The sequence below is a fragment of the Molothrus ater genome, chromosome 7 (assembly GCF_012460135.2).
Source record: "Molothrus ater isolate BHLD 08-10-18 breed brown headed cowbird chromosome 7, BPBGC_Mater_1.1, whole genome shotgun sequence".
Lineage (NCBI taxonomy): Eukaryota > Metazoa > Chordata > Aves > Passeriformes > Icteridae > Molothrus > Molothrus ater.
The window spans coordinates 11,161,771-11,184,449 of NC_050484.2; the positions used below are offsets into that span (position 1 = coordinate 11,161,771).

General features: G+C 40.0%; 1 protein-coding gene across 1 annotated transcript; it reads left to right on the forward strand.

Moving 5' to 3' along the window:
* Positions 1 to 74: 74 nt before the first annotated feature.
* MAIP1 (matrix AAA peptidase interacting protein 1) lies at positions 75 to 7,175 on the forward strand. The gene is made up of 5 exons (XM_036386880.2): positions 75 to 386; positions 2,365 to 2,436; positions 4,226 to 4,352; positions 5,318 to 5,468; positions 6,755 to 7,175. Exons 1-5 carry the CDS (start codon positions 75 to 77, stop codon positions 6,831 to 6,833), a joined length of 741 nt encoding a protein of 246 aa, XP_036242773.1. The 3' UTR covers positions 6,834 to 7,175.
* The last annotated feature ends 15,504 nt before the right edge of the window (positions 7,176 to 22,679 follow it).

A 22,679-nucleotide genomic window follows, 5' to 3' on the forward strand; every position in this document is an offset into this window, starting at 1 on the left:
CGGCGGCCTCAGCCGTGTTTCCGTGGAGCGGGAGTTGCGGCGGACAGGGCGGGGCCGGGCCGGGCCGGGCCATCATGGCGCTGCGCTGCGCGGCTCCGGGCCGTGTCCGCTGGCTGGCGCGGGCGCTGGCGGGCTCCGCCCGGCTCCTGCCGCCGGCTGCAGCCGCACCGGGCCCGCCGGGCCCCGCCCGGACCCGTCCGCCCCAGCTCAGCGCTCGGTTCGCCAGCAGCGCCGGGTCTGGGACTGAGGGCCCTCAACGGCGTGTTGTGGTAGTGAGGATCACCAGCCCCTTCGCTTGGCTCCGCACCCGCTTCTACTACCTGCTCATCCGCCTCTACTTCGACCACGAATTCAGCATCGAGGAGTTCACGCGGGGAGCCAAGCAGGTGAGCGGGCCTGGGCCTCGGGGCGAGGAGCGTGGCCGGCCTGAGGGGAAGGAAGGGTCCTGCTCACCCTCCCCAGGGGCTGCCGGTGCAGCCCCTGGTTCTATAATTTCGTGGAATTTTAGAACCAGTTAGGCTGGAGAAGATTTCTGAAATAGTCACAGATTCACAGAACGGGTGAGGTAGGAATGGGCCACAGTGGGTCACCTGCTCTGTCCTCCCTGCTCCAGCAAGGTCGTCCTAGAGCACATGGCTCTGGATTGTGTCCAGACAGGTTTAGAATATTTGCAGTGAGGGACACTCCACAAACTCTAGGCAATCTGTTCCAGTGCTTGGTCACACTCACAGTAAAGTCCTTCCTTGTGTTCAGGTGGAACTTCCTGTGCATCAGTTTCTGCCCATTGCCTCTTGTGCTGTTGCTTGGCATCACTGAGCAGAACCTGATCCATACTCGTGGCACTCCTCCTCTTTAAATATTTAAAACACATTGATGATGTCCCTCTCAGCTGTCTCTTCTTGAGGCTGAACAAGTCCCATACACTTTTCCTGCAGGAGAGATGCTCCAGTTCCCAATCCTTGCTGCTGGACCCACTCCAGGAGCTCCATGTCTGTGTTACACATTGAGTCCAATGTGTCACCAAACACCACTTCGTCAGCCAGTTTCTGGCATCAGTGCCATGTCCAGTCTTTCCTTAAACACGTCCGATGATGACAATTCCACCACCTCCCTGGGCAGCCCATTTCAATGTTTGACAACCTTTTCCATGAAGAAATTCCTCCTGACATCTAGCCTGATGTTATTATGTGTGGACATCATAGCACAAATGTGCTCCTGTGTGTAAAATACATGGAGTTCCCCCCTGCTGGCTTCAAGCATCACACTTCAAGGCAAATTATATAAGCAGAGCTGTACTTTCCCTCAGGAATTTCTTGTTTTCCCAGAATCCACAATTAAAATAATCTGGTTAAGCTATCCCCCAAAGTAGCATGAAGGAAGGTGCTTCCAAATGTTGTAGAGGCTTTAAGGAGAAGTGTGTCTCCTCATAGCAGGTTTTCCTGAAATGATCAAGCTTAGACAGGCATAGAGCTGTTGTACATATATTTATTTCTCCAAATTTATGAGCCCAGTAAGACTTGTCAACAGAATGTGTCAGAGAGGCAAGTATCTCTAAGCTAGTCATATGAAAATTACAGAGTTATCTGTTGGAAACTTTTTATTATGATGTTTACTTTTACCAAAAAAAACCTGGCTCAAAATAACACATCAGGGGACAGAATGTTAAAATGATTAGGATCAATTCAAAAGAGGAAAAAACCCACAACAAATAATTTGACACATGTGTGGAACCACCTGTTTTACCTTGGTCTGTTTTTTTGAGGTTTTGTTTTGGTGTTTGTTTTTACTTGGTGTAGAGTCCTAAATACACTGTCCTTCACAAGTGCACTACTTGAATATGTAGAGGCATAATTGTATGTAAGTATGCCTGCAAAATTGAGGGGAGAAAGGAGAGTTGAGCTTCCTGAAGTCCAGAGACTAAACCAGATTTTTAAAGAAAATTTGTAAATTGCAGCATGAGTTTTGACTGAAACCAGTAGATGAATTGGAAAAGAGGGCAGGGGAACAAAATATCTACAGGGAAAGACATAGACTGTTTGAATTATCAAAATTAGTGAAAGCAACATGCAAAATACTGCAAAGCTTGTTTTTTTTCTTTTGTAAACTATGAATTCACCTATTGGAAGCTTTGATGTTTTTAAATAAGAAATAGAAAAGAACTCGTATGTTTTTATCAATTCATGAAATCACTCTTGTAATGCTGGAGGGATTACATTTCAATGGTGATACCCTCTGCAAATATTGAAATCTTAAATCATGGAATATTTGGGTAGCATGTCATATACTTATGGATTTGTCTGAAAAATAAGCCAACCTAGAGTGACTTGTTTAGGTTTGGTTTTTGTTTCTGTTTTATTTTGGTAGGCCTTTTCTGTTGTTTCAAAGCTGCTGTCTCAGCGTAAACTTGACCTGCTGGAAGAACTTGTATCAGCAGAGGTAAATGCTTTCCATCTCCTATTCTAGCAGTTGATTGTCTGTTACAAAGTTTACATGGATGAATTCAGTCTGTCATTATCTACAAGTTGCCAATTTGGTTTAATTTGGGAAAAACAGCGTAATGTGACATAAGGTGGGCAATTTCTTGTCCTACAACTTTTTTTTTGTGTTTAATTTCAAGGCATGAAACTTAATTTGAAGTTATTGTACTTAAAACAAAATACAATATATTCTAGCTGTTGAGCATAAGGACCAAATGCCAGAAGGATTGCTGGTGTACCAGGAAGGATGGAAAGGCTGCAGGCTCTGGATGGCAGGTGGAATTGTGTGTCTCTAGGTGTAGGCAGGTGGCTGATGCTGACTCAGTCTGTGCACCAGAATTTGTGTGAAGAAATAAACTGGTTTGTGCTCATCCCTGCTGCACTGATACATTCCCACCCCCATCAGATCATAGAGCTGATTATTGGTTTTGGCTGGAAGGCCTCAGTTTTGTGTCATGGTCTCTGGGATGTGACTGACCTGGTTAAACATCAGTGCTGTGTTTTCTGTGTTTTTATTAATTTTTAATTGCTGAAGTTGTCTTGGCCTTCCCAGGGCATGGAGGTAACAGATGCATCAGAGTCAAGTGGAGGAGACACTCCAGGTCTCTGTCTGCCTTGTTACAGGATGTCAGCGTGGCCTGTCCTATTGCCACCCATGCCTTTGCAGCAAAAACTCTGGTGCTGTTCTAGTGCATCCCCTCTGAACAGTCTTGCCTCCTCTCTCTGAACAGAGATAGCAATAAAACGTGAGTTTGTTTCTTGTAGTTGTTCTGAAAGGGCATCTCCTCTGCTTCCTCTTGAAAGAACTTGCTCTGGTGCTGCAAATTTTTCAGGTTTACTTTCATGCAGAGATTTCATGTGAGCCAAGGATGTAGTAGATGAGGCTGTGATCCCAGACTACTTTGTCATTTCTTTGGCCAGTGAATTTTGTACCTGCAAAATGTACTAGAAACCAATGTCTCCTTGTGAAGACTGCCTCTTGCTTCCATGTAACCTCTGCATTTGTTTGTTATTCAAAAATGGTAGATCAAGTTAGGGTAAAAAATGAGTATTAGTTGAAAAGAAGTTCTGCAGTTTCATCCTTTCTCGTGACTCGACTTTCTCATGTGGTGTTTGGGGTGCTACCTCTGTGCAGTTTTTGCACTCCACCATTTTCTACTTAACACAGCTGTGTGGATCATAGGACACTTAGATAATACGGATGTGAGTGTCATAAGAACATTCATTACCAGGGGAAAAATTTTCAGTCAGGTCTGATTTGCAAGTGTTTAAGCTTTTTCTAAATGGAGTATGGATCACAAAATGGCAAAGATAAACTCATTAGTAATGAAACTGATTTTCAAGGAAGTTTGTGAGACATAGCTAAAAGATACTGAATCCAAAGCTTAGGAACCTGCACACAGCAAGAATTCAGCTGTGAGAAGACAAGAGTGTGACTGTGGAGCAAGCTCACTGGGCTGTTCTGGGCTCACATGGCTTGTGTTGCTGCTGCTGTTTTGACAGTACCTTTCCTAAACATTTTTTAAGATGCTTGGTTTTCATTTGTTTTGAGCAGTAAATGGAGCTTCTTCAATGCTGCTGAATTAGGGTTTAGGAATGCCCAAACCTCCCAGTGCTTTTTCACTCTAGCTGTTACATGTGTTAGACAAATGTTTTAGCAATACAGCTCATTTTATTAACTGCAGTAGAAATAGATTGTTAATTACATTTCCTAATGAAAAACTAAGTGACAGTTTTTCTGAATTTAGGTACTTCAGGTGCTGAAGGAAAAGATTTCTTTGCTCCCTGACAGCCACAGGGATGCTTTAGCAGCTGACATTGATGCAATCATGTACACAACAGAAGGAGATGTTCGCATTTACTATGATGATGATGGTATGTTTAGAATCCTAAAACATTTCAGCAGTGAGCAGTCTTATTTCCTGGTTTTGCTACTAAACAGACATTTTCCATGCAGATGTGATTTTGAGTACTGTTTCTCATCCCATGTTTCTCAGTTAGTAATTCATCCATATAAAATTTCTTTATTTCCTTTTTAATCAGAGACAGAGATTATTGTTAATACATCATGGTACTGTTTTGACTTCTCTCTGGGTTTTCCCTTCTTTTGAACAGAATTTTATATTATTAGTCCTCAGTAATGTGAAACAATTATTCAAAAACAATTATTCTAATATATACTGAAAGCTGTTTGCTTCAACAATGAAAATGCATCCTGCATTGCATCCTGCAAGAAGAATAGTGAAGGCTGCATAATTAAGTAAATTTTGCTGGTTTGGTCTTTCTGTCATGAAATACACTTTGTTCTAGGACTCCTTGATTGGTTTGGGAATTTTTAAGCTCATGCTGAGCTCAAACAAGTTTTTCTTTTGGTTGGACAGCACTGTGTGCTCTGTTCACTGTCAGGCACAGTGGAGATGATATGTGGATCTAACCCTGGGTCTTCAGTTGAGCACTTCAAGTTGTCAGACCCAGTAAGCATTTTTTCCTGGTTTGGGAAATAGGAATTTCTTTTTCCCCTCTAAGATTGCTCCCATGTTTGAACTACTCTGCATACATTTGTTGTATCAGTAGTTAGCTTTGGAATTTGTGGGAACCAACCTTTTTTTATACAGTTTCATTGTATACTCTGTCACACCACGCTCATGATAAAATATGTATTTTTTTAAAGAGTGTATTTTTATTACTGCTAAACAGCATGAGTTTGGCATAAAATAGCTTTATCACTCATTATTCTATCCTGTATTCTTTATGGCTGAAGTCAGGTGTCCTTCAAAATAGGAGCATTTGACTGCTGAGACACATGACATCTAACTTAAGTTTTGATTTATTTCCAACAGGAAGAAAGTTTGTTAGCATCCTGATGTGCTTCTGGTATCTGAATGGTGCTAATCTACCTGATGAAGTACCAGGTGAAGCCAAAGTCTTCCAGATTGTGTTTGGAGATGAAAACACAAAAGAAAAGAAACATCTTTTAACAGCTAACTATGAGTAAGCTCGCTTGTCCCTTTCTTTTCCCGCGTCCATGAGGTGCCTGTGGGGTAGGCAGTTCTGCAAGCACTCCCACTGTGCCACTGCAGAACCCACTGGTTTTAATTTACTTTGATTCTAATCTAAGTTAATTCTCATCCAGTTTCTCAGTTTTGGTTTTAGGGCCAATTTTTTTAAATACCCCTAACGTCGTTATGTTTTTTCCTTGCTTCTGAGTTGATATTAATAGGAACTCTTCCTTTGTAAGGAAGAGCGGTATTTGGAGCACTGAATGAGGTTTCTGATCCTCAAAGCACACATTAGGAAGGTGGATTTTTGTAGGAATGCTTATAAATAATGTCTGTGTTGGTATACTGATGTCAGAGCAGTGCAGAAAATGTCTATAGAGTTGGCAAAATGTATTGAAAATAAGATTCTCAGAAGCTGGGAGAAGTGAGGATTTTTGTGTGACAAATGCAGTATGATCAAGGATTTCTACACCCACATTTGAAATTGAAAATATGGAATCTAGGTGATGAGGAGCTCTGAAGCAAAGGTAACACTCATGAGGAGACCAGTGCTTTTTGCCTGGATAGATTGTTATGGATCCATCCCTCGGCTGAATTCAGCATCTTCCTTAGAGTTGGAGGTTTCTGAGGTTCCATTAACCTTGAGAGCCTTCCCTTTAAGCCTAAATATCTTCCCAATCCTACTTTGCAGGAGTGGATTTGCACAGGATTGCAAAGCAGTGATATTACACTGCTCTTGTCCATGACATGCAGATCATTTGAAAACATGAGCATTCAGCTTGAAGCTCAGACTTGTCTTTAGATAGGGGAGACTCAGTGCTACTGTTAACTCAATCTTTGATGTAGTTCTGAAAATGTATTACCTTTTAAACTACACTTTAGGAAAGAGGAAATTTTTCAAGTCAAGTATGGAGCACATGATTTCCCTTCACTTACCATCCCATTAAATGAGACCCTTTATTTACAGATCAGATCTTCTATAAAGCTTATTCATATTCCTGCTGTGAAAGCTGAGTGTTTTTTTGAGGGTCTTTACAGTTGCTGCTTGATCCTGTCTGTGGGATCTGAACCACAATGCTCTGAAGTCAGTGAATTCTGTTTCTTACTATGGAAATAATTTTTGTCTTCCATTTTGGGGCATAAGCATTAAAGTTTAGGTAGCGTTTGCAGCAGTAAGTTTGAATTAAAATATTTCTTTGTGATTCCTTGTCATACTGGTGGCTCCATAAGGTCAAGTAAATCTTAACAACTCTTCCCTTATTATCTTTCCCTTTTCAGGTTCCAAAGGGAGTTTACAGAAGGAGCAAAACCAGACTGGACTATTACACGGATTGAACATCCAAGGCTATTAGAATAAATGCCTTCTTACAGCCTTTTTATGTACCACTGTAATTGTTTTGATGTAACAAATACCAGGCTTTTTTGGGTCTTTTTTTTCCCTTCCTGCCCTTTCCTCCAAAAGAGGGATGAATTTTCTATGTATGATTTCCAGAAATTCTTTCTGAAGCTTGCACTGTGCTGCAGTGTTACAGCAAAGCCTTTTCCCTGGAACAGGCTGGTAGAAATTTAATTGGTTCCAGTGCTCATCCAAGGAATTTAGACAGCACAGTTTCACTCAGGCAGGTGTAATGGATATGTCAATTTCTTACATTCTGACAAGAAATGCTACTATTTGAAAATAAACAACACTTAAATCACTGATGGCCTTTCTGAGTTACTTTCCTATGTTTCTTTTTTTTCCCTAGGGACTGTACAGTATATAACTGAATAATATGCAAGATGAAATAGAGGTAGATGGACTTCTTAGCTTGTCTAGCCTCAGCAGTTCATTTTGAGGTAATCTTGCTTTTGAATATATTTGAGGTTAAGAAAGTTAGAGCTGCTATTAGTATTTGCTACAGGATTGGAGAAAGAAAAAGCTTTTAGCATTGCACTGGGAAAATGGATTAAACAGATATATATGTTTTGGAAAATTTAAAAAACCCCATTCCTTTCAATTCAGTAATATATAGGCAATTCCAAGTTTAGAGAATTATGGAAGAAAAGTCAGTTGAAAACATTAATTTAAAGGGGACCTGACAGTGAAGTTAAATTCAATCCTCTCTTTGAAATGTGTGTTAAAGAAATGACCAAATCCTTACAATTAGATGTTGCAACTGAACAATTTCCTAGTTGTCACTTTATCTCTGGTTTCTGGAACATGAGAATCCTGGTGTAAGTAGCTGGAGGCTTTTCTATGCAGATCAACAGGAGATCATAACAGGTTTCTTCATCCCCTATATCATCTTCAAATATAAAGCTAACTTTCTACCAAGGCATGTTGTAGACATTAGTGCAGTGTTTTGAAAGTTGAGTGTAATAACTAAGATTCATAGTAATTGTAATTGAAGGTATAAATTAAATTTTCCATAGTTCAGCTCTTTTGGTCCAATGACTTAATGAGAGGAATATCTAAAGCTTATCAACTAGTTGATAACACGCTTTTGCTGCAAAAGATGTGATTGGAAATTTATATGCACCATTTTATTCTTTTGAAGTTGTTTATGTCTTGTGGGTTGGAGCCAAAGGGGGGGCAGCAGTTTAAGGTTTGGGGTTTTTTCCCTGCTTCTGATCTTCAGTTAAAAACTTATCCTGGAGACTGCAAATCTCCAACAGTCACAGAACTACCCATGGATTTATTGCACCATAAATAAATCAGAAAGGCATATAAATTACTAAGCTTGCTGTATTGGAAAATGGCATTCTCCCCCACTGAATAAAACTGGTGTAATTAAACTGGATTTATAGTCTCATACTGGCTTCAGTAGGAAAAACACCACCCCACCCCAGAAAAACCTTCACAAACCAGCCCCAAACCCAACTTTTAATGGACAGATGTGGAAGGTTTGCCTCATTTTACCTGCCATCCATAAATTCTCTGTCATAAGTCTGATCATCATAGCAATTAATCAGACTGAAGTGATGGCCACTGAAGGGCATTTGTCATTTTATGGCATCCACATTTTCTTTTGTGGAAATACTTTCTTCTGTGTCATTTGTTCAAGCAAAACAAGAACTCTTGTTTCTATGTTGCTATCAAAAAGTAGCAATAAGCAATTATTTTAGTTCCTTCAAGCTGGCTCCTAGTGAATATATTTCTTTATGCTATCGAGGTTGCCAGAAATTCTTATGGCAAAAAGGATGAGTAAAGAGTTAACTTTACTTCATCTCAAAGATGGAGAGAATATTGTCTTGTACTTTGGGGATTTCCAGAGCTGCCACTCAAATACCTTACTCTAAAAATCATAATGCTAATTTAAGTATTACAGCATTTGAAAAAAAGGCCTAAAGAAAGTGTTTTATTAAAGACATCTTCCTGATTTGGGAATAATGATGCTCAGCAGGTAATAGTAGAAAAGTGTGGGGAGCTCTGTGTCATAGCTTGTTATTGCTCCCAGTTTCCCTTGCTGATCAGTTTCAGACATCACCTTGGAAATGACAGTGTGTAAGGATATGGGTGTGCTTCATTTCCCTTCAGTTTCCTTGCCTGGTGTCCATTTCTCTTGCCTAATGCCTGGGGACAAGTACAATTGTAACTATAGTGTGCAGCCAATAAATCCCCATTTCAAATGTTTGCAGTTTTAGTCTACAAATGTTTCCATTTAGACCCCATTAGTTCTTGAAAACAATGTTACCAGTTTGGTAGTGATTTGGGGGGTAAAATTCATATCTCTATTCGCAACACTGACATGTCTGATTGATTTACACAGAGCAGTGAGGTGACAGGGTGTCTGGGCTACAACAGCATGCAGATTCAAAGTACCACACTCTTCTCCCCTGGGCAACATCATGGTTCTTTAGGTCCATGTGGAGTTGGGAAGCCTTAATTTTTTATTTGTTCATCCAAAACTGTGATCATATTTAATAATTCCTGACAGCTGCGTGGCACAGTTTTGATACATGTGCCTAAATCTTGACAAGCACTAATTAAATCTGGCCAACAAACCTCCCATTAATTCACACACCCCACTCACCAGTAGATGGCCTTGGTCACAAAGCTATTGTGGCTGGGAAGTAACTGATATTAATGAGACTGTAAGTGGGGTAAAGGATAAAATGGTAGAAGCATTAAGTGCTATTTAAATAATTCAGATTTGTCTTATTAAAAAATCTTGATATTTTCCCTGGCTTTCATTGCAAGTCAACGATAGTGTCTTGTGTTCTCTCTGCAGTGCCTGCCCATTTTAAAGTGGCAATTTATCTGCATTCTTAATATGTGAAAGATGTGCTGTATGTGTGAATTCACACAGGCACCTGTGGCTGACAGTAGCAAAGCTAATTTTCATTAATTAAATTTTAAAATATGTTCATCATGTTGATTGTGGGTCCTTTGCCTCCTGTCCCAGCATAGTCTGGTTACTTCAAGGGACACATTCAACTTTCCCCAATTTTTAAGGCATGTTCAAGCTTGACCTTATTATCACTACAGGTTATATTTAGTTAATTATTTTGAGGTCTTATGGCTGGAAATCTGTTTAGTAGTAGAAGTCATATTGTTTATCACAGTAGTGATCATACTCCTTCAAAACTTCACAGCTCCCCTGCTTTTTTTGTTTGTTGTGTGATTAAGCTTAATTTCTGCCTCATGTGCCCTATTGGATGCAGCTGGGGGCTTTGAGATTCCTCCCAGGCTGTAGTGACATGATGGCTCACAGCTTAAAAGAGATGGAATACAAGAGCATGTAGTGCTTTTAGTTTCATTTCTCCCTTGTACATGGGCGTGATTTCATTTAAAGTGCTTTTAGTTTCATTTCTCCCTTGTACATGGGTGTGATAGCTGATCTCTAGGCACTGGACCACATGTAGACACAGGAAGAGGTATTTAGCTGTTAAAAAAGCAAGCATTGCCTACACAGCTGTGCTTTTGTTCTAAGGGAAAAGCTCCTGGAGCAAATGCTGTTGCACAGTGAGTACTGACTACCCTAAGTCATAGGAGTTCCCCTCCTTGCCTTTTACCTTCATTTTCCATTGCTAGTGTGCCAGCCTTTTGGATATTTATAGTATTGCCATAGGATAGAGGCTGGGTAAGTCACTGTGAACTTGTGCAACACTATTGAAAACACTCCCTTAATCACAATGCTTCTCTTAATGTGTATTTTGTCTGATTTCAGTGGCTTTTCCTAATAGAAACATCTCCTATTGAAGTTGTTCAGGGGAAACTGTTCTGCATTTTAATGGGAGCAGACTTCTTTGCCGCCTTTGAAGTTACTCCATCAGAAATAGAGGGAAGCTAAAGTTAGATATGCTGTATTTTCTTGTGTGCCATTTCAGCCCTCCTCTGCTGTCAGCACAAGGCTTTTCACAGTGAGCTTGGTACTGTAGTGCCAAGAGGCACCATGAGGGAAGGGAGCAGGACAGCAGAGAGAAGTGCAGAGGAGGTGCCATTTCATGGATGAAGGCAAGATGATTTCCATCTTGCCATAAGGTTCCAGCCGTCCCTCTGAGAAGGTAATAAAGCATTTGTACCAGTACTTGTAAACATGGTAGGACCATTGTGGCTTGAACTGTAAACTTACTGTGAATATACTTTAAAGTTTCAGAAGCAAATCTACAGATCAGATGTTAAGTCTGAATTTGTATCAGCTGCATTAAGACAGTAATTATAATAAAATCTTAGCATCATTTCTGTTGTGAATAAGGGAGGGCTTTTTCCTTTGTTCATGTTGTTCTGTGGTGGTTTTTGTTTGTATTTTGTTTTTTATTCTCTCCTAAACACCAGCAGTTAGTCAAGGCTAGAGAAAGTGTTCATTGCATAAGACATAGCATAGACGTCTAAGGGAAAATTAGATTATCAGTCATTTTTACATATTTCATGTTCTACTTTTAGATTCTGTGTTGGAAAGAAGTGGGGTTTTAATGCCAAATTGGGAACATTGACTGACTTTCTCTGCAGTGGAGGCTGTTGTTTCCTGATGGAATCATTTGCATATGTTTTTGCCCAGTTTTCTGCCAGTGCAGCTTGTGCTGCAGGGTCTCCTGCAGTGTACAATTTAATCTCTTGCTTTTATTTCACTGAAGTATATGGGTTTCAGCAGGGGTAGCTGGGTGAAAGTTAGTGCCTGCATTATACTGGAGATCTGCTTAAGTGATCTAATGGTTCCTCCTGGCAAAGTCTGTGAAATTATAATAGCAGAAGTAGAGAGAGGAAGGGGATCAAAGGTGGGTGGTAATGCAGGATTCATATAAAAGGGAAGCTCTATGTATTTTGTCTCTAGAGCAGAAGCTGAAGCAGCCCTGAAATTAAAGTAAGTTTAGAAAACTTGAGAAAAATAAATTATGAGGTTGGTGTTCTGACTGGAGGTTGTTCTCTCAGATAAAAGGCTAGAGAACTCCCTTGTACCTAAGGCAAGGAGAATTTCTTGTAGAATTCTGATGTAGTGTCCTGGGTATCAGGAAGAAGCAAATTCTAGAGGATTTACAGTGACTTACCTCAGCTGTGAGAAAGGTCTTTAGAACACTTTGTAAAATGAAGACACATGAAACCTTCACTTGCAAAAACCAGGGATTCCTTCTCTCCACAGTAGTCACTGCCTTCTCATGAGACTGTCTGATCCATTCAGTCTGTAGTCAAATGGCCTTAGTGACTTTATTTACTGTCACACAACCTCTTCTTTCCTTGTAGATCTAGCAGTGGGTATTTGAGAAGATGAGCTGCTAGCACAGATGCATTAATGCCATTGCAGTCTCAGAATCAGTTGATTGTCTTTTCTCAAAACTCTCAGTATCTTTAACAGCCTACCCAGAGCTGAGCATGCTGCTGCAGATGAGCCTACTGTATTTATCCAGTGAGTTTGAATAATTTCCTCTAATTTCATATTTAAGAGTTCTCAAGCTTAGTTTGCAGGATGAAATTTCTTCTGTTAAGCATAGTAGCAGAGTACTTGAGATTTCTCCCCAGCATTATTTCTGACCCTGTGCATGACCAGTAGGGATTTCTTTCTTTGTTTTGCTGGGGTTCTTTTGTCCAATCACACATTACCACCATAGATTTGTTCTCCCCTGTTTTTAACCTTGTGCGTTCCTACTCTTTCTATTATATTCAGTATGCACTCCTTTCTTTCTTGTTACTTTTGCTTTCTTTATGGTGCATTAAGTGATTATTTCTTTCATCCTGTGCCCAGAAAAAAGATAAAATCTGTGTTTCAAAGATTATGCCCAAAGCTACTTAAAAAAAGATTTGGTGATTCAGACATTCAAAAAATGCCAGAGAAAGGCCAGCTCTAGTTTCCTGTACTTAGATTTTCATGAGCTCTTATCTTGCTGCCTGTCTGCCTGTCTCTGCTGGGACAGGCAGAGCTGTGTCACTTGAAGTCAAGGCCTGTCTAGATGCCAGTGATTCTGAAAATTGCCCAGTGTACCATGTGACAGTTGTGTACCCCCTCCTCCACTGATCTCTTGTCATATTCTTCATATGTAAATTGATACCCCAACTCTCAGTACAGTTTATTAGATATGCAAAATTTCTGTGTCCATTCAAGCACTAATCCAGCCAATTGTTTGAGCACAAAAAACTTAATTGTTTGCTGTAGCTTCTCTGCTGCTTTACTAAAACAGTGACCCTTTAACTTATATTTACATGATCTTTACTTTTTGCTTAAATTTTTCTTGAACTTTCACTAGACATTTACTTAAAAAACCCTCCCAGTACCATTTGGGCGTAGTATGAGCTACAAAGCAAAGAGGATTTTAGAAGGATTCATTTAGATACATAGTGTTGCCTGCTTGCTTCTTAGCTGGTTTGCTGGGCTTTGTGGTTTGGAAGAGCTGTTGTGTGGGAGTTCTGAATTGCTTTCTCTTCTAATTTCATGTTTGCATTCACAACAGGCTGCCTGTTTTAGTAGTCTTTTATATTTCTCCCCAGTGGACTATATTTCCTGTTTTCTTTGTGAACATCACCATATGTAATTGCTTTACCATTCTTGCTTTCTTCCTGAATGATTTGGAACTATTTTGGAGCCTTTATCCAGATATACATCCCTCTCCCAAGTGTATGAGCTCTCTTATGTTCCCAGGTTAGTCCTGAACAAGACTGTTTTGAAGTCCACTTATGCACTTTCACATATTTTGTTTTTTCTTGCCTGCCTTTCTGTTGCATTTCCTTGTGGAGTCTTGACAGCACTATTGCAGTGTCTGTGCTGATGCTGCAGCTGTTTGGAACACACAGGTATCTGAGGGAAGTGGCTTTATGCTGTCACTTCAGTTATTCTCTAACTGGTAGTCCTGATTACTGATGAAGACCAGATCTAAATATAGGGTCTTTGTGGATTTGCTTGTGTATTGGTTTTTATGTTTTGGTTTGGATTTGCTGGTTATGATTTTTTTTCTTTTTTTTTTTCCAAATGCTGCATCCAACTTCATATTTCATAAAGTAAATAACTGAATAAATGTATAACTTCTGTCATTGGAGCCTTAAATGCCTGAGGTGCTTCCCGTTTCATATTCACAGGGCTGAAGTTGCACATAATTAAAATCCTGTCATTTCAGCATGAATTATTTTATTGAATCATATTTTATTCACATGCCTTTTCTCTTTCAAGGTTCTCTGGTATGCATCAAACACTTGCACATTAGTCGTACAGTCTGCTGTAGCAGCTTAACTTGGATTAATTTCTTATGCTTATTAGTTTGTGAAACAGCTCTGGTTTTGAGTTTTAGCTTCTGTGTTTTCCATGCTTTGCTTTCTCCTCTTCTGTTTTTGTTTTTTCTCCCAGAAATTGTCTAGAAAGATTGTCTTTTCAGTAGATACTTTTATGTCTGGTCCTAAATGCAGATCAAAATTCCAAAAAACAATACACTGTATGTGTTAGGGGATTAAATGTAGCATGGTTACTATCATTTACTTGAATAGCTTTCCATTATTCACATCCTGTTATTCTCAATGCCATATTCCTTCCTAATATTCTTAATGGCAATTTCTACCAATGCAAACAAGCAAAATCAAATAAACGTGGAAGAAAAGTCACTTTGGAAATGTAGAAATACTGTCCTTGGTCAGACAGTGCTGATGAGAGATAGGGATTTGTTTTGTTTTGTCTTCCCAGGAAAGAGCAGACTGTGCTGCCTGGAGTTTCTTCAGGCACTGTGCAAGCTACTGCACAGTTAAGAATATCCTGGGATGGGTCTGCCAGAATACTTAAACCATGGACTGTAGAGCTGTGTGTGGGCATCCTTAGGCAGTTTTTAAAATAAAAGGTACCAAAGTAAGTCCCCATGGGGCATAAGGCATAAACACTTCAGAGGGGTCAGAAAGCATATGTAATTATATGACATGGTGGCACAATTATCCTGGTGTCTAAAGTATTGTTTCAATTTTGCTCATCTTTCTCATGCTTGGTTCTTGGACGTAATGAGAACAATTGTCCTTTTTGCTTTCTACACAGCTTGATGTTTTCCTGGTTATGACTGTTTAACCAGATCACAGAGAGTGGTTTAACAGTGCATCTCATGCACCACACTTTAGTGTACTTGCAGTGAGGATATGGTACAGACACCTAACATATATATCACCAGTCTCAGGTTAATACAGTTTCTGTGGGGTCAGAGCCTCCCTGACAGTATTTGTGCCTTTAAAGTGTGCATTTTGCTTGTTTGAGGCCTGAGGACTCTGTTTCCAAAAGACTCAGTACCTAAAGTTTTGCAGTGACTTCAGCAGTGCAGCTGCCTAATACCATTCACTGAAGACAGCTCGTGAAAATAAACATGACTCAAAACTTCTTATAAATGACTCTTTGATTTCAGTGTGCTTCAGAATAATCTGCAATTCACTGATAAGCCTGGGCACTCAACAAGGTAAGGTGCTGCTGCATGCACTAGCCCCAGTGCTACCAAATATTCCATAGAAGTACCATGGATTACAGAGTTTTACTTCTGCTTGTAAGTTCTGTGAATTTCTAGGAATTCCTTGTTTGTGTTGGGTTCGGCCTTTTGTTTGTTTGGGTTTTTTAATTAAAATTATGACCACAGTGCTTGTCACGTTGCTGACTTTATAATTCCAGTTTCAGATTCCTTTTATAAATCTGAGCCTCAATTTCCCAGTTTGATAAGTTTTCTTAAGTACTGCTAGGAACATGTTTTTGATCCTTACTGTCCATGTGGGTTTTGTCTCAGAGCAGGAGCAATGATTTTCCTCTTTTCTCTGAGTGCAGTCCAAACCCCAGCTTTGCATGAAACCTGGCCTGTTCTACCCTCTCGTGGTCTTGGAACAGTAAAATAGTCTCTCTGGTGTTCTGTGGGGAGCAGCCTGGAGCAGAGCTGTATCTACAGCCCAGAGCAGCTGTATCCTGCTTTCCTCAGAGCAGCAGAGCTCTCTGAGCCAGCCCTCTCCATGAACCAAGCTATCAGTGTTTGTATTTCAAATACTGCCCTGACCTATACACTAGACTAAAGCTTCCTGTTCTAATATTGATTTAAGACTGAAGTATCAGTGGCTTCTTTTTTTACATTATCATTCTCTTCCTTATTTACCAGTTCCCTGGGATATGCAGAGGGCCATAGTCAGGCCTTCCTAGCAGCCAGGATGAGAGGAAGGGAAAAGCACATGAAGGACGTTTATGAAAAGAGGCAGAGCTTGAATTGCCATGCAACTCACAGAGTATTTTTGGTTCAGCAATCAAATTGTGTACTGTACTATTTGCCAAAAAAGAAGAAACACAGCACTCATTCTCTTGAAAGCTTTCTCCTGCAGGAATTTGTTAGTTTACTTTAAGTTTCATATTATTTATAAGCTCTGACCCAGACTTCTCATTAACTGTTCCCAAAGCACTAGAAAAGGAAAGTAGAAGGACTTCCTGCTTCATGTATCTGGTTAACAGCTGTGCCTCTTGGAGGAAGGAGAAAATAGCCAGTAGTGATAAAAGCTCACCCTGCTCGCCCTCATAGGGAGCACTGCTGCAGTGTGAGCTGCCTCTCCCCAGGATCCTCACATAGCAGCACTCACTACAGTGCTCTCAAGTGCAGCTTGCTGAAAACACTTTTATTGTGGGCAAAGAAAGGCTTACTCATTCTCCTTGCCTCACCGTTGGCTACATATTCCCTCTATTACTTCTTTGTTGTTTTTAGTTTTTAAAAAACTGCTAGGCTGGGCTTCAAGTACAAATGCTCAGAGGCTATTGGGTTCTTTGCTCAGATACTGCCCTGGCTCATCCGTTGTTCGTGTTGTGAAAGTGTGAGAAACCAGTTTTATTGCATCTCTGCATGTGATCAGCCCTGCTGTACTGGGTTGCCTTCTTTCAGCAGCAGTTCTCCCTTGTGCAGCCTGTCTCTGCAGTTGAACCAGTGCTTAGGCAGCCTCCTGTCCTCAAATGAGTCTTGTTACATCAGACCATCACCTGCACAGCTGCTGGCATCCTGAAATTACATACTCATCTTCCCCCTTAGTTTTTTGTAGTTGTTCTGATCCAGTGTTCCTGAATACAAATAGTAAAAATTATAGCAGTGGCTTAATATTAGTTTAATGAATTAAACTCTGAGATCTGACTGCTTTCGGTTTGTTTGATTCTGACTTTCTGAGTTGATATGTTCATTAAAGGCACATTTGGGAACGCTCTTCTCTGGGATATTGAAGATAAGGATGGTGTCTTCCAGTGCCACCAAGACTGTCCCTAGTTCATATGCTTGTAGGAAATCAGCATTTAGGATCCATGTGAGGTATGATGAGAATCCCAGGAGTTGATAGCAGGGTTTACTTGTGCTTGCAGATGGGGACAATACACAAGCATGAGCCAGCTGACCAGCCCTGCCTGTGGAAAGAAAAAAAAATGTCCTCAGATCTTTCCATCTGTGTGTTGGCAGCTGAGATTCTCTTTTCCTAAGCGGCACATACCTCTTCAAGGAGGTGGTGATATTCTTGCCTAAACTGTACTTTGTAAGTCAAAACCATCTAAATGCAATTCTACAGGTTGCTGTCTCCTGAGGCTTAAACTTTTCCACCTTTTCTGTTTTATAGTCTTGAAAGTAGTTTACCTGTGTGCATTTTTCAGACTTAGAAAAGGAAATAATTTCTAATCCTTCCAACTCAGGAGAATTTTAATGCACTGGGAACACTGACAGTCTCTCAGTATTCCCCTTCAATATATATTATATATATTAATAGTTTTTTTAATGTGTGTATATATATATATATATATACACATTAAAAAAACTATTAACAAATCTTCCCACTATTTACTAACACTGCATCTTCCATAAGACAAGGCCAGAATTCATAATAGTCCCTTGAGTATAAACAAGATCAACATCCAGCCATTACTTTTTCTGTTAGGAAGAAAGGAGTGTAGAAGTGTGTTCTTTTATGGCAGACTGTTCCCCAGAATGTTTGATCTGTGTCCAAATGAGAAAAAGGATATCTTTATATTTAACTTCACTCAGTTTGTATTTCCCTGTCCAGAGTATTACACTTCTAATGACAATTATGAAATTTACTTCTCACTAGACAAAGAAGTAGCTACACAATGAAACTGGATTTTTTCAACTTCTTTTCAATGAACAGGAAATCCTCTTGACCAGTTTAGTTCCTGCCCTAGAATATAATCTGTGGGCTTTACCTCTACTCATACATGCTTGCATACATCTGTGGAAGGTTGAGGAAATTAATAAAAGTAATCTAGGGAATTTTTAAGAATAAATTCCTAACCCTCAGCCAGTCTGTTACCTGGAATTTGTTAGCACTTCTGGAGTTTTGACTGATGGAGCCAGGCTCCAAACTGAGAAGCTGCGTATTTTGAATAGCTTAAGGTAACAGGGATCAAACTGTTAGGAATGTTACTGTTGGTTTATGTGACTGTTAGAAGATCTGGAAGGGGGTTATCTTGATGACCATAACACTGTGCTCCTGGCTGCCTGAGTAGGTAAACATCTCTGTGTGGAGCTACATGTGCTGCTTTCTCAGGTGACAAATCTGTTTGGTGTCTCTCTTTGAAAGCTACCTTACTGTCTTTATTTCCTTAAAAAATAAAACCTCCTATTTTCTGCGGGGCAGACACGGGGGGGGGGGTTTATGTACATTAATTACATGGACATTATGCATTTAAAGTGCTTTAGGAAGGATGTTGCAGAGAAACAGTTGGGTGGAAGTGTTGGTTTGAAGCTATCAGTCAGCTGAAGTCCTAGGTTTTGAGATGTGAAGTTTCAAGCTGTGCAAGACCCAGACTCTCTTCTGGCCTCTCTACCAGCTGGGGTTGTAATAAAGGGGGGCAGAGCAGCCATGGTGTATCTCTCCTCCCTGAGGTGATTGTACTTCCTTCATGTGATGAAGCAGCAGAGGAAAGGAATGGAGCAAAAGGGCTTCAGAGAAACTGGCTTGTGCTAGGGAACCTTTCCTGGAAACATAATGAGGCACAGGATGTGATAAGCAAAGCTCACAGAGGAGGATACTGCTTCAGAAGGCTGCAAGGAACAATGCAGCATCACTTGTGGTGGACAACTTCCTGGGATTAGAATGCATTGGCTCAGGCTGAAGAAGAAAGACAATCTTGAAAGACAGTTTTGGAAAGTTTTTATTGTGTATGTATGGAAAGAATATGTTCTTCCTTAGCAGTTGCATTTTGTGAGTCTGCATGCACTGACTAAAATTAACTGTTTATGAAGAGTGCAAAATGCTCCCTAGTGGTAGCATTTATCCACTCCCTGTTTTCTTAGAGGGAGATGAATTGCCCTTGAAGTAAACATCACTCCTGGAGCTGGAAGTATCAAGGGATAGGAGTTGTGGGTGGGCACTTGGAAATTGCCTGGATCTGCAAAATACCTTTGTGCCCTAAGGGAAAAGGGAAGCTTTAGTGAGGAGCAAGGAAGAGCTCTGTCACAGTTTAACCAGGACAAGCTCTCACAAGGGTGAGAACAGTATCACAATGTTAAATATCTCTAAAATGACAAGACCTGGCAGTGAGACATCGATCTCACAATCCTTCACAATGCCAGGATTAATTGCCCAGGATTATGATGTGAAGGTTGCCCTTCTGCCAAGCTTGTTGCCTAATTCATTTGATGTTCCCAGTACAAGCTCTTGCTATGAATACTGCACAGTCACCCCTCACTTAAAAGACTGAGGAACATGAATGTTACTGATGTGAACGGTGGTGCTGGCATTATGAACTGCCCAATGACAAGTTGTTTTGTTCACTTACATGCATTGTGAGGTCAATGAAGTTAATATCCTTAGTAAAACATTTCTTTGAGTCAGACAGAAGGCTCCAATCCAGTCTTTGATTTGAAATTTCAAAAATATTGAACTTTGGATGAGTGGATTTGCACATGACACTTTGATTATTTTGCATTCAAATTCAGGTGGTTTTAATTTACACCAAAATAATCTTTGTTGTACCTTAGAGGTAACTTTGGCCTTGTATATTTATGAAATTCCATGGTAGTTAATTCATGCTGCTGCTAGGAAGAAGTATGCAAGCACTGAAGTAATTTAACCAAAACCAGGCAACGTGGTTTGCTGTTTTGATAACCACTATCTTTTTCCATCACAGTGAAGGTCATCTTATGAACCTCTGACATTTGATGATCATTATGTTAAATGCCTTTTGGGGTAAGTAAAGCAGACAACTTTTTTTAGTGCTTTCTTATATCTCAGCTTATACTGAAAATGGAAAAGGGTAACTGATAATATTTTAAACTTTAACTCTTTGTATACATAGTTCTGCTTCCATTATACATAGTTGCAGATACCCAGAAAAGAGAAACACTATGATCTGCATTATCAAGTGACATGTCACAGATGTCAGATAATTATTAGGACTCTTGTTACCATGATCAAATGGGTTTGTACATGAACAATGCTGAGAATATATTTATAGAAAGCATATTTAATTCAGAGGTTTTATAAGGAAAAATCCCCTTCTGCATGTTTTTCAGTTTTGTTTCAAGTGACTTGTCATAGCTGTAGACATTACAAAAGTGTTTTTAAATGATTATAAGCTAGTGCTTCTTTTCTTACAAAATTTTATTAGGATAATCTTACTTTGTTCTTGGCAAGTTTTGTAATCACTTAAGTTGATAGGAATTATTTCACCCTTCTGTAAATAACATCCTAAACGGTTACACAAAGCAATGCAACTGTTTAGAAAAGGAAATGCTGTGTCATCATAGAAATCATAGGCAAGATTTAAGTTGGCAGACAGCTCTTGATGCAGGTTGAATGTTGCAAGGTCACTATGTCCTTCCTGCCTGTTATTTGCTGAAAGAAGAATTCCTGGAATTCTTGCTTATGGCCAGAAACACAAGCTTCTTATCTGGAAGCCACTGTGCCTGATGCCCTTAACATTATGGTTTAGGATTAGATCTTGATGAAAAGTGAGAAAGACCTGAAGACTCATCTTAATATAAAAGGTTTCATGCAGTTTTATTTCTCAGATAGTTGAGTCAAATAGATTGCAAAATGTCTCTTTAGCTAAAATATATTTCCTTGTAATAATATATTCTAAATAAATTTTTTTAAAGCAAACACTGGGGAGGAAACTAGACAACCAAGTGTCCCTCCCTTTTCTCTGGGTTTATGTATGGAAGAAATACATCTGTGGCTCTGTATTCATATACCTGAGACCAGTGGATGAATGTTTCTTAGGAATCTCCTCCAGAACAGCATATGTTACACACCACTCCTGCTGAATTCTCAGAGCCTCACAAGCATAGGAAATAAAATGTACTTCCACTGCTCTTAGGATTATGGTTTCCATCACAAGCCAGGGAGCAGTTCCAGAGGCAGGCTCTGAGAGCAGGCTCAAGTGTTGCCAGCAAGTTCGGAACACATGGTGCCTCTTTAGAATCCCTTCTTGGAGAAGAAGGATCCTTAAAATAGACTCCTTTTCTGTAGCACCATATGTAAGCTATTATCAATCAAAACTTTTCCAAACTCATTGTTTAACTTTCTATAAAGGGGACCTTCTCAAGCAAAAGGGAGCCTCCACCTTATGAAATGCAGAGGAAATGTGCTCAAAACAAAGGAGGAGTCCTCCATTTTAAAACCCAGAGAAAGGTTTAGAGGTGCAAGCAGAAAAAGGGTTTTATGACCGTGTTTATGTATTTTATATCTCTAGCAATGTGCCTCTTTAATAAAATTATAAAATCACACAATGCCATCCTGAAGAAGAGAGTTCTCTTGTTCTGGTTATATTTTTTGCTGTGTTTTATAAAGAAGCAGGCTCACTGAAAGCATAGTTAGCCTTAGTAACTTAATAATACCAAATTTTGTTGTTTCTTTAAGCACAAAGCAAGCTCTTCCTTTGGCTGCTCAGCATGAAAGCAGACAGTTTATGAAGCACCAGCTCTCTCTCACTGTTTGTGTAGTGTGAGCAGCACAGAGCAAGTGGACTGTGCTGGGCTCTGGGCAGTAGCCCATGGCCCCCACACAGAGCCTGAAGAGCAGTTCTGGGCATGGGACAGAGCTTTGGGACCTTCAAAGGGATTTTCAACCCTCTATAACTATTGCTGCTGCACTTTTTTTTTCTTCATGGTTGTGGCAGCAGTGTTTATTTCTGTCTTGGAGGCTGGCTGCAAGGGAAGCAATTTTAGAGGCATCAGGTAGATTAGAGCGATTTCTTGCACTGTTGTGTAACCATCACTTATCTCTTCTAGACAAAACTTGCAGTGCAAACATGATATTACCTCCTCAGGGAAATTGTAGCTGAGTTGCAAGTTTAGGCTTTGGAAAAAAACAGAAGCGTTTTGGACCATCGTTTCTTCTTTCTTTTAGTCCTGGCTTTTTTGGAGGTACAGAAATCCCCAGTACATTAACTTAGTGTCTTTTAGAGCTGTGTTGCTACAAACACAGAGCATGTCCTTACATGAGCTGCTGTGCCAGAACAGGGCAGAGCTCCCATGAGCTGTCTTCTGAAGTTACCAGAGGCTGTCTGGTGAGGCCATTTCCTGGAAGGGTGTCCTGATCACATCTATGAGGTTTCTAGGATGAGGTTTCTAGGGAAATGCTAGGATTTGAGTCTATATTGCTTCTGACATGCAATTGTTCTTCAAGATGATCTCTGTCCATTTTACATACAATGAAAATCAATAAAAAATAATAGGCTTTCTCTGCACCAAATAGGTGCTCAGACCCTCAGACTCTACATGACTGGCCCATGCTGGAAAATAGAGTGTGGTTGTCTGCCACCTGTTTTGGACAGAAACATGTATCAATACTCAGATTAGCTTTTAGCTGTGAGACAAG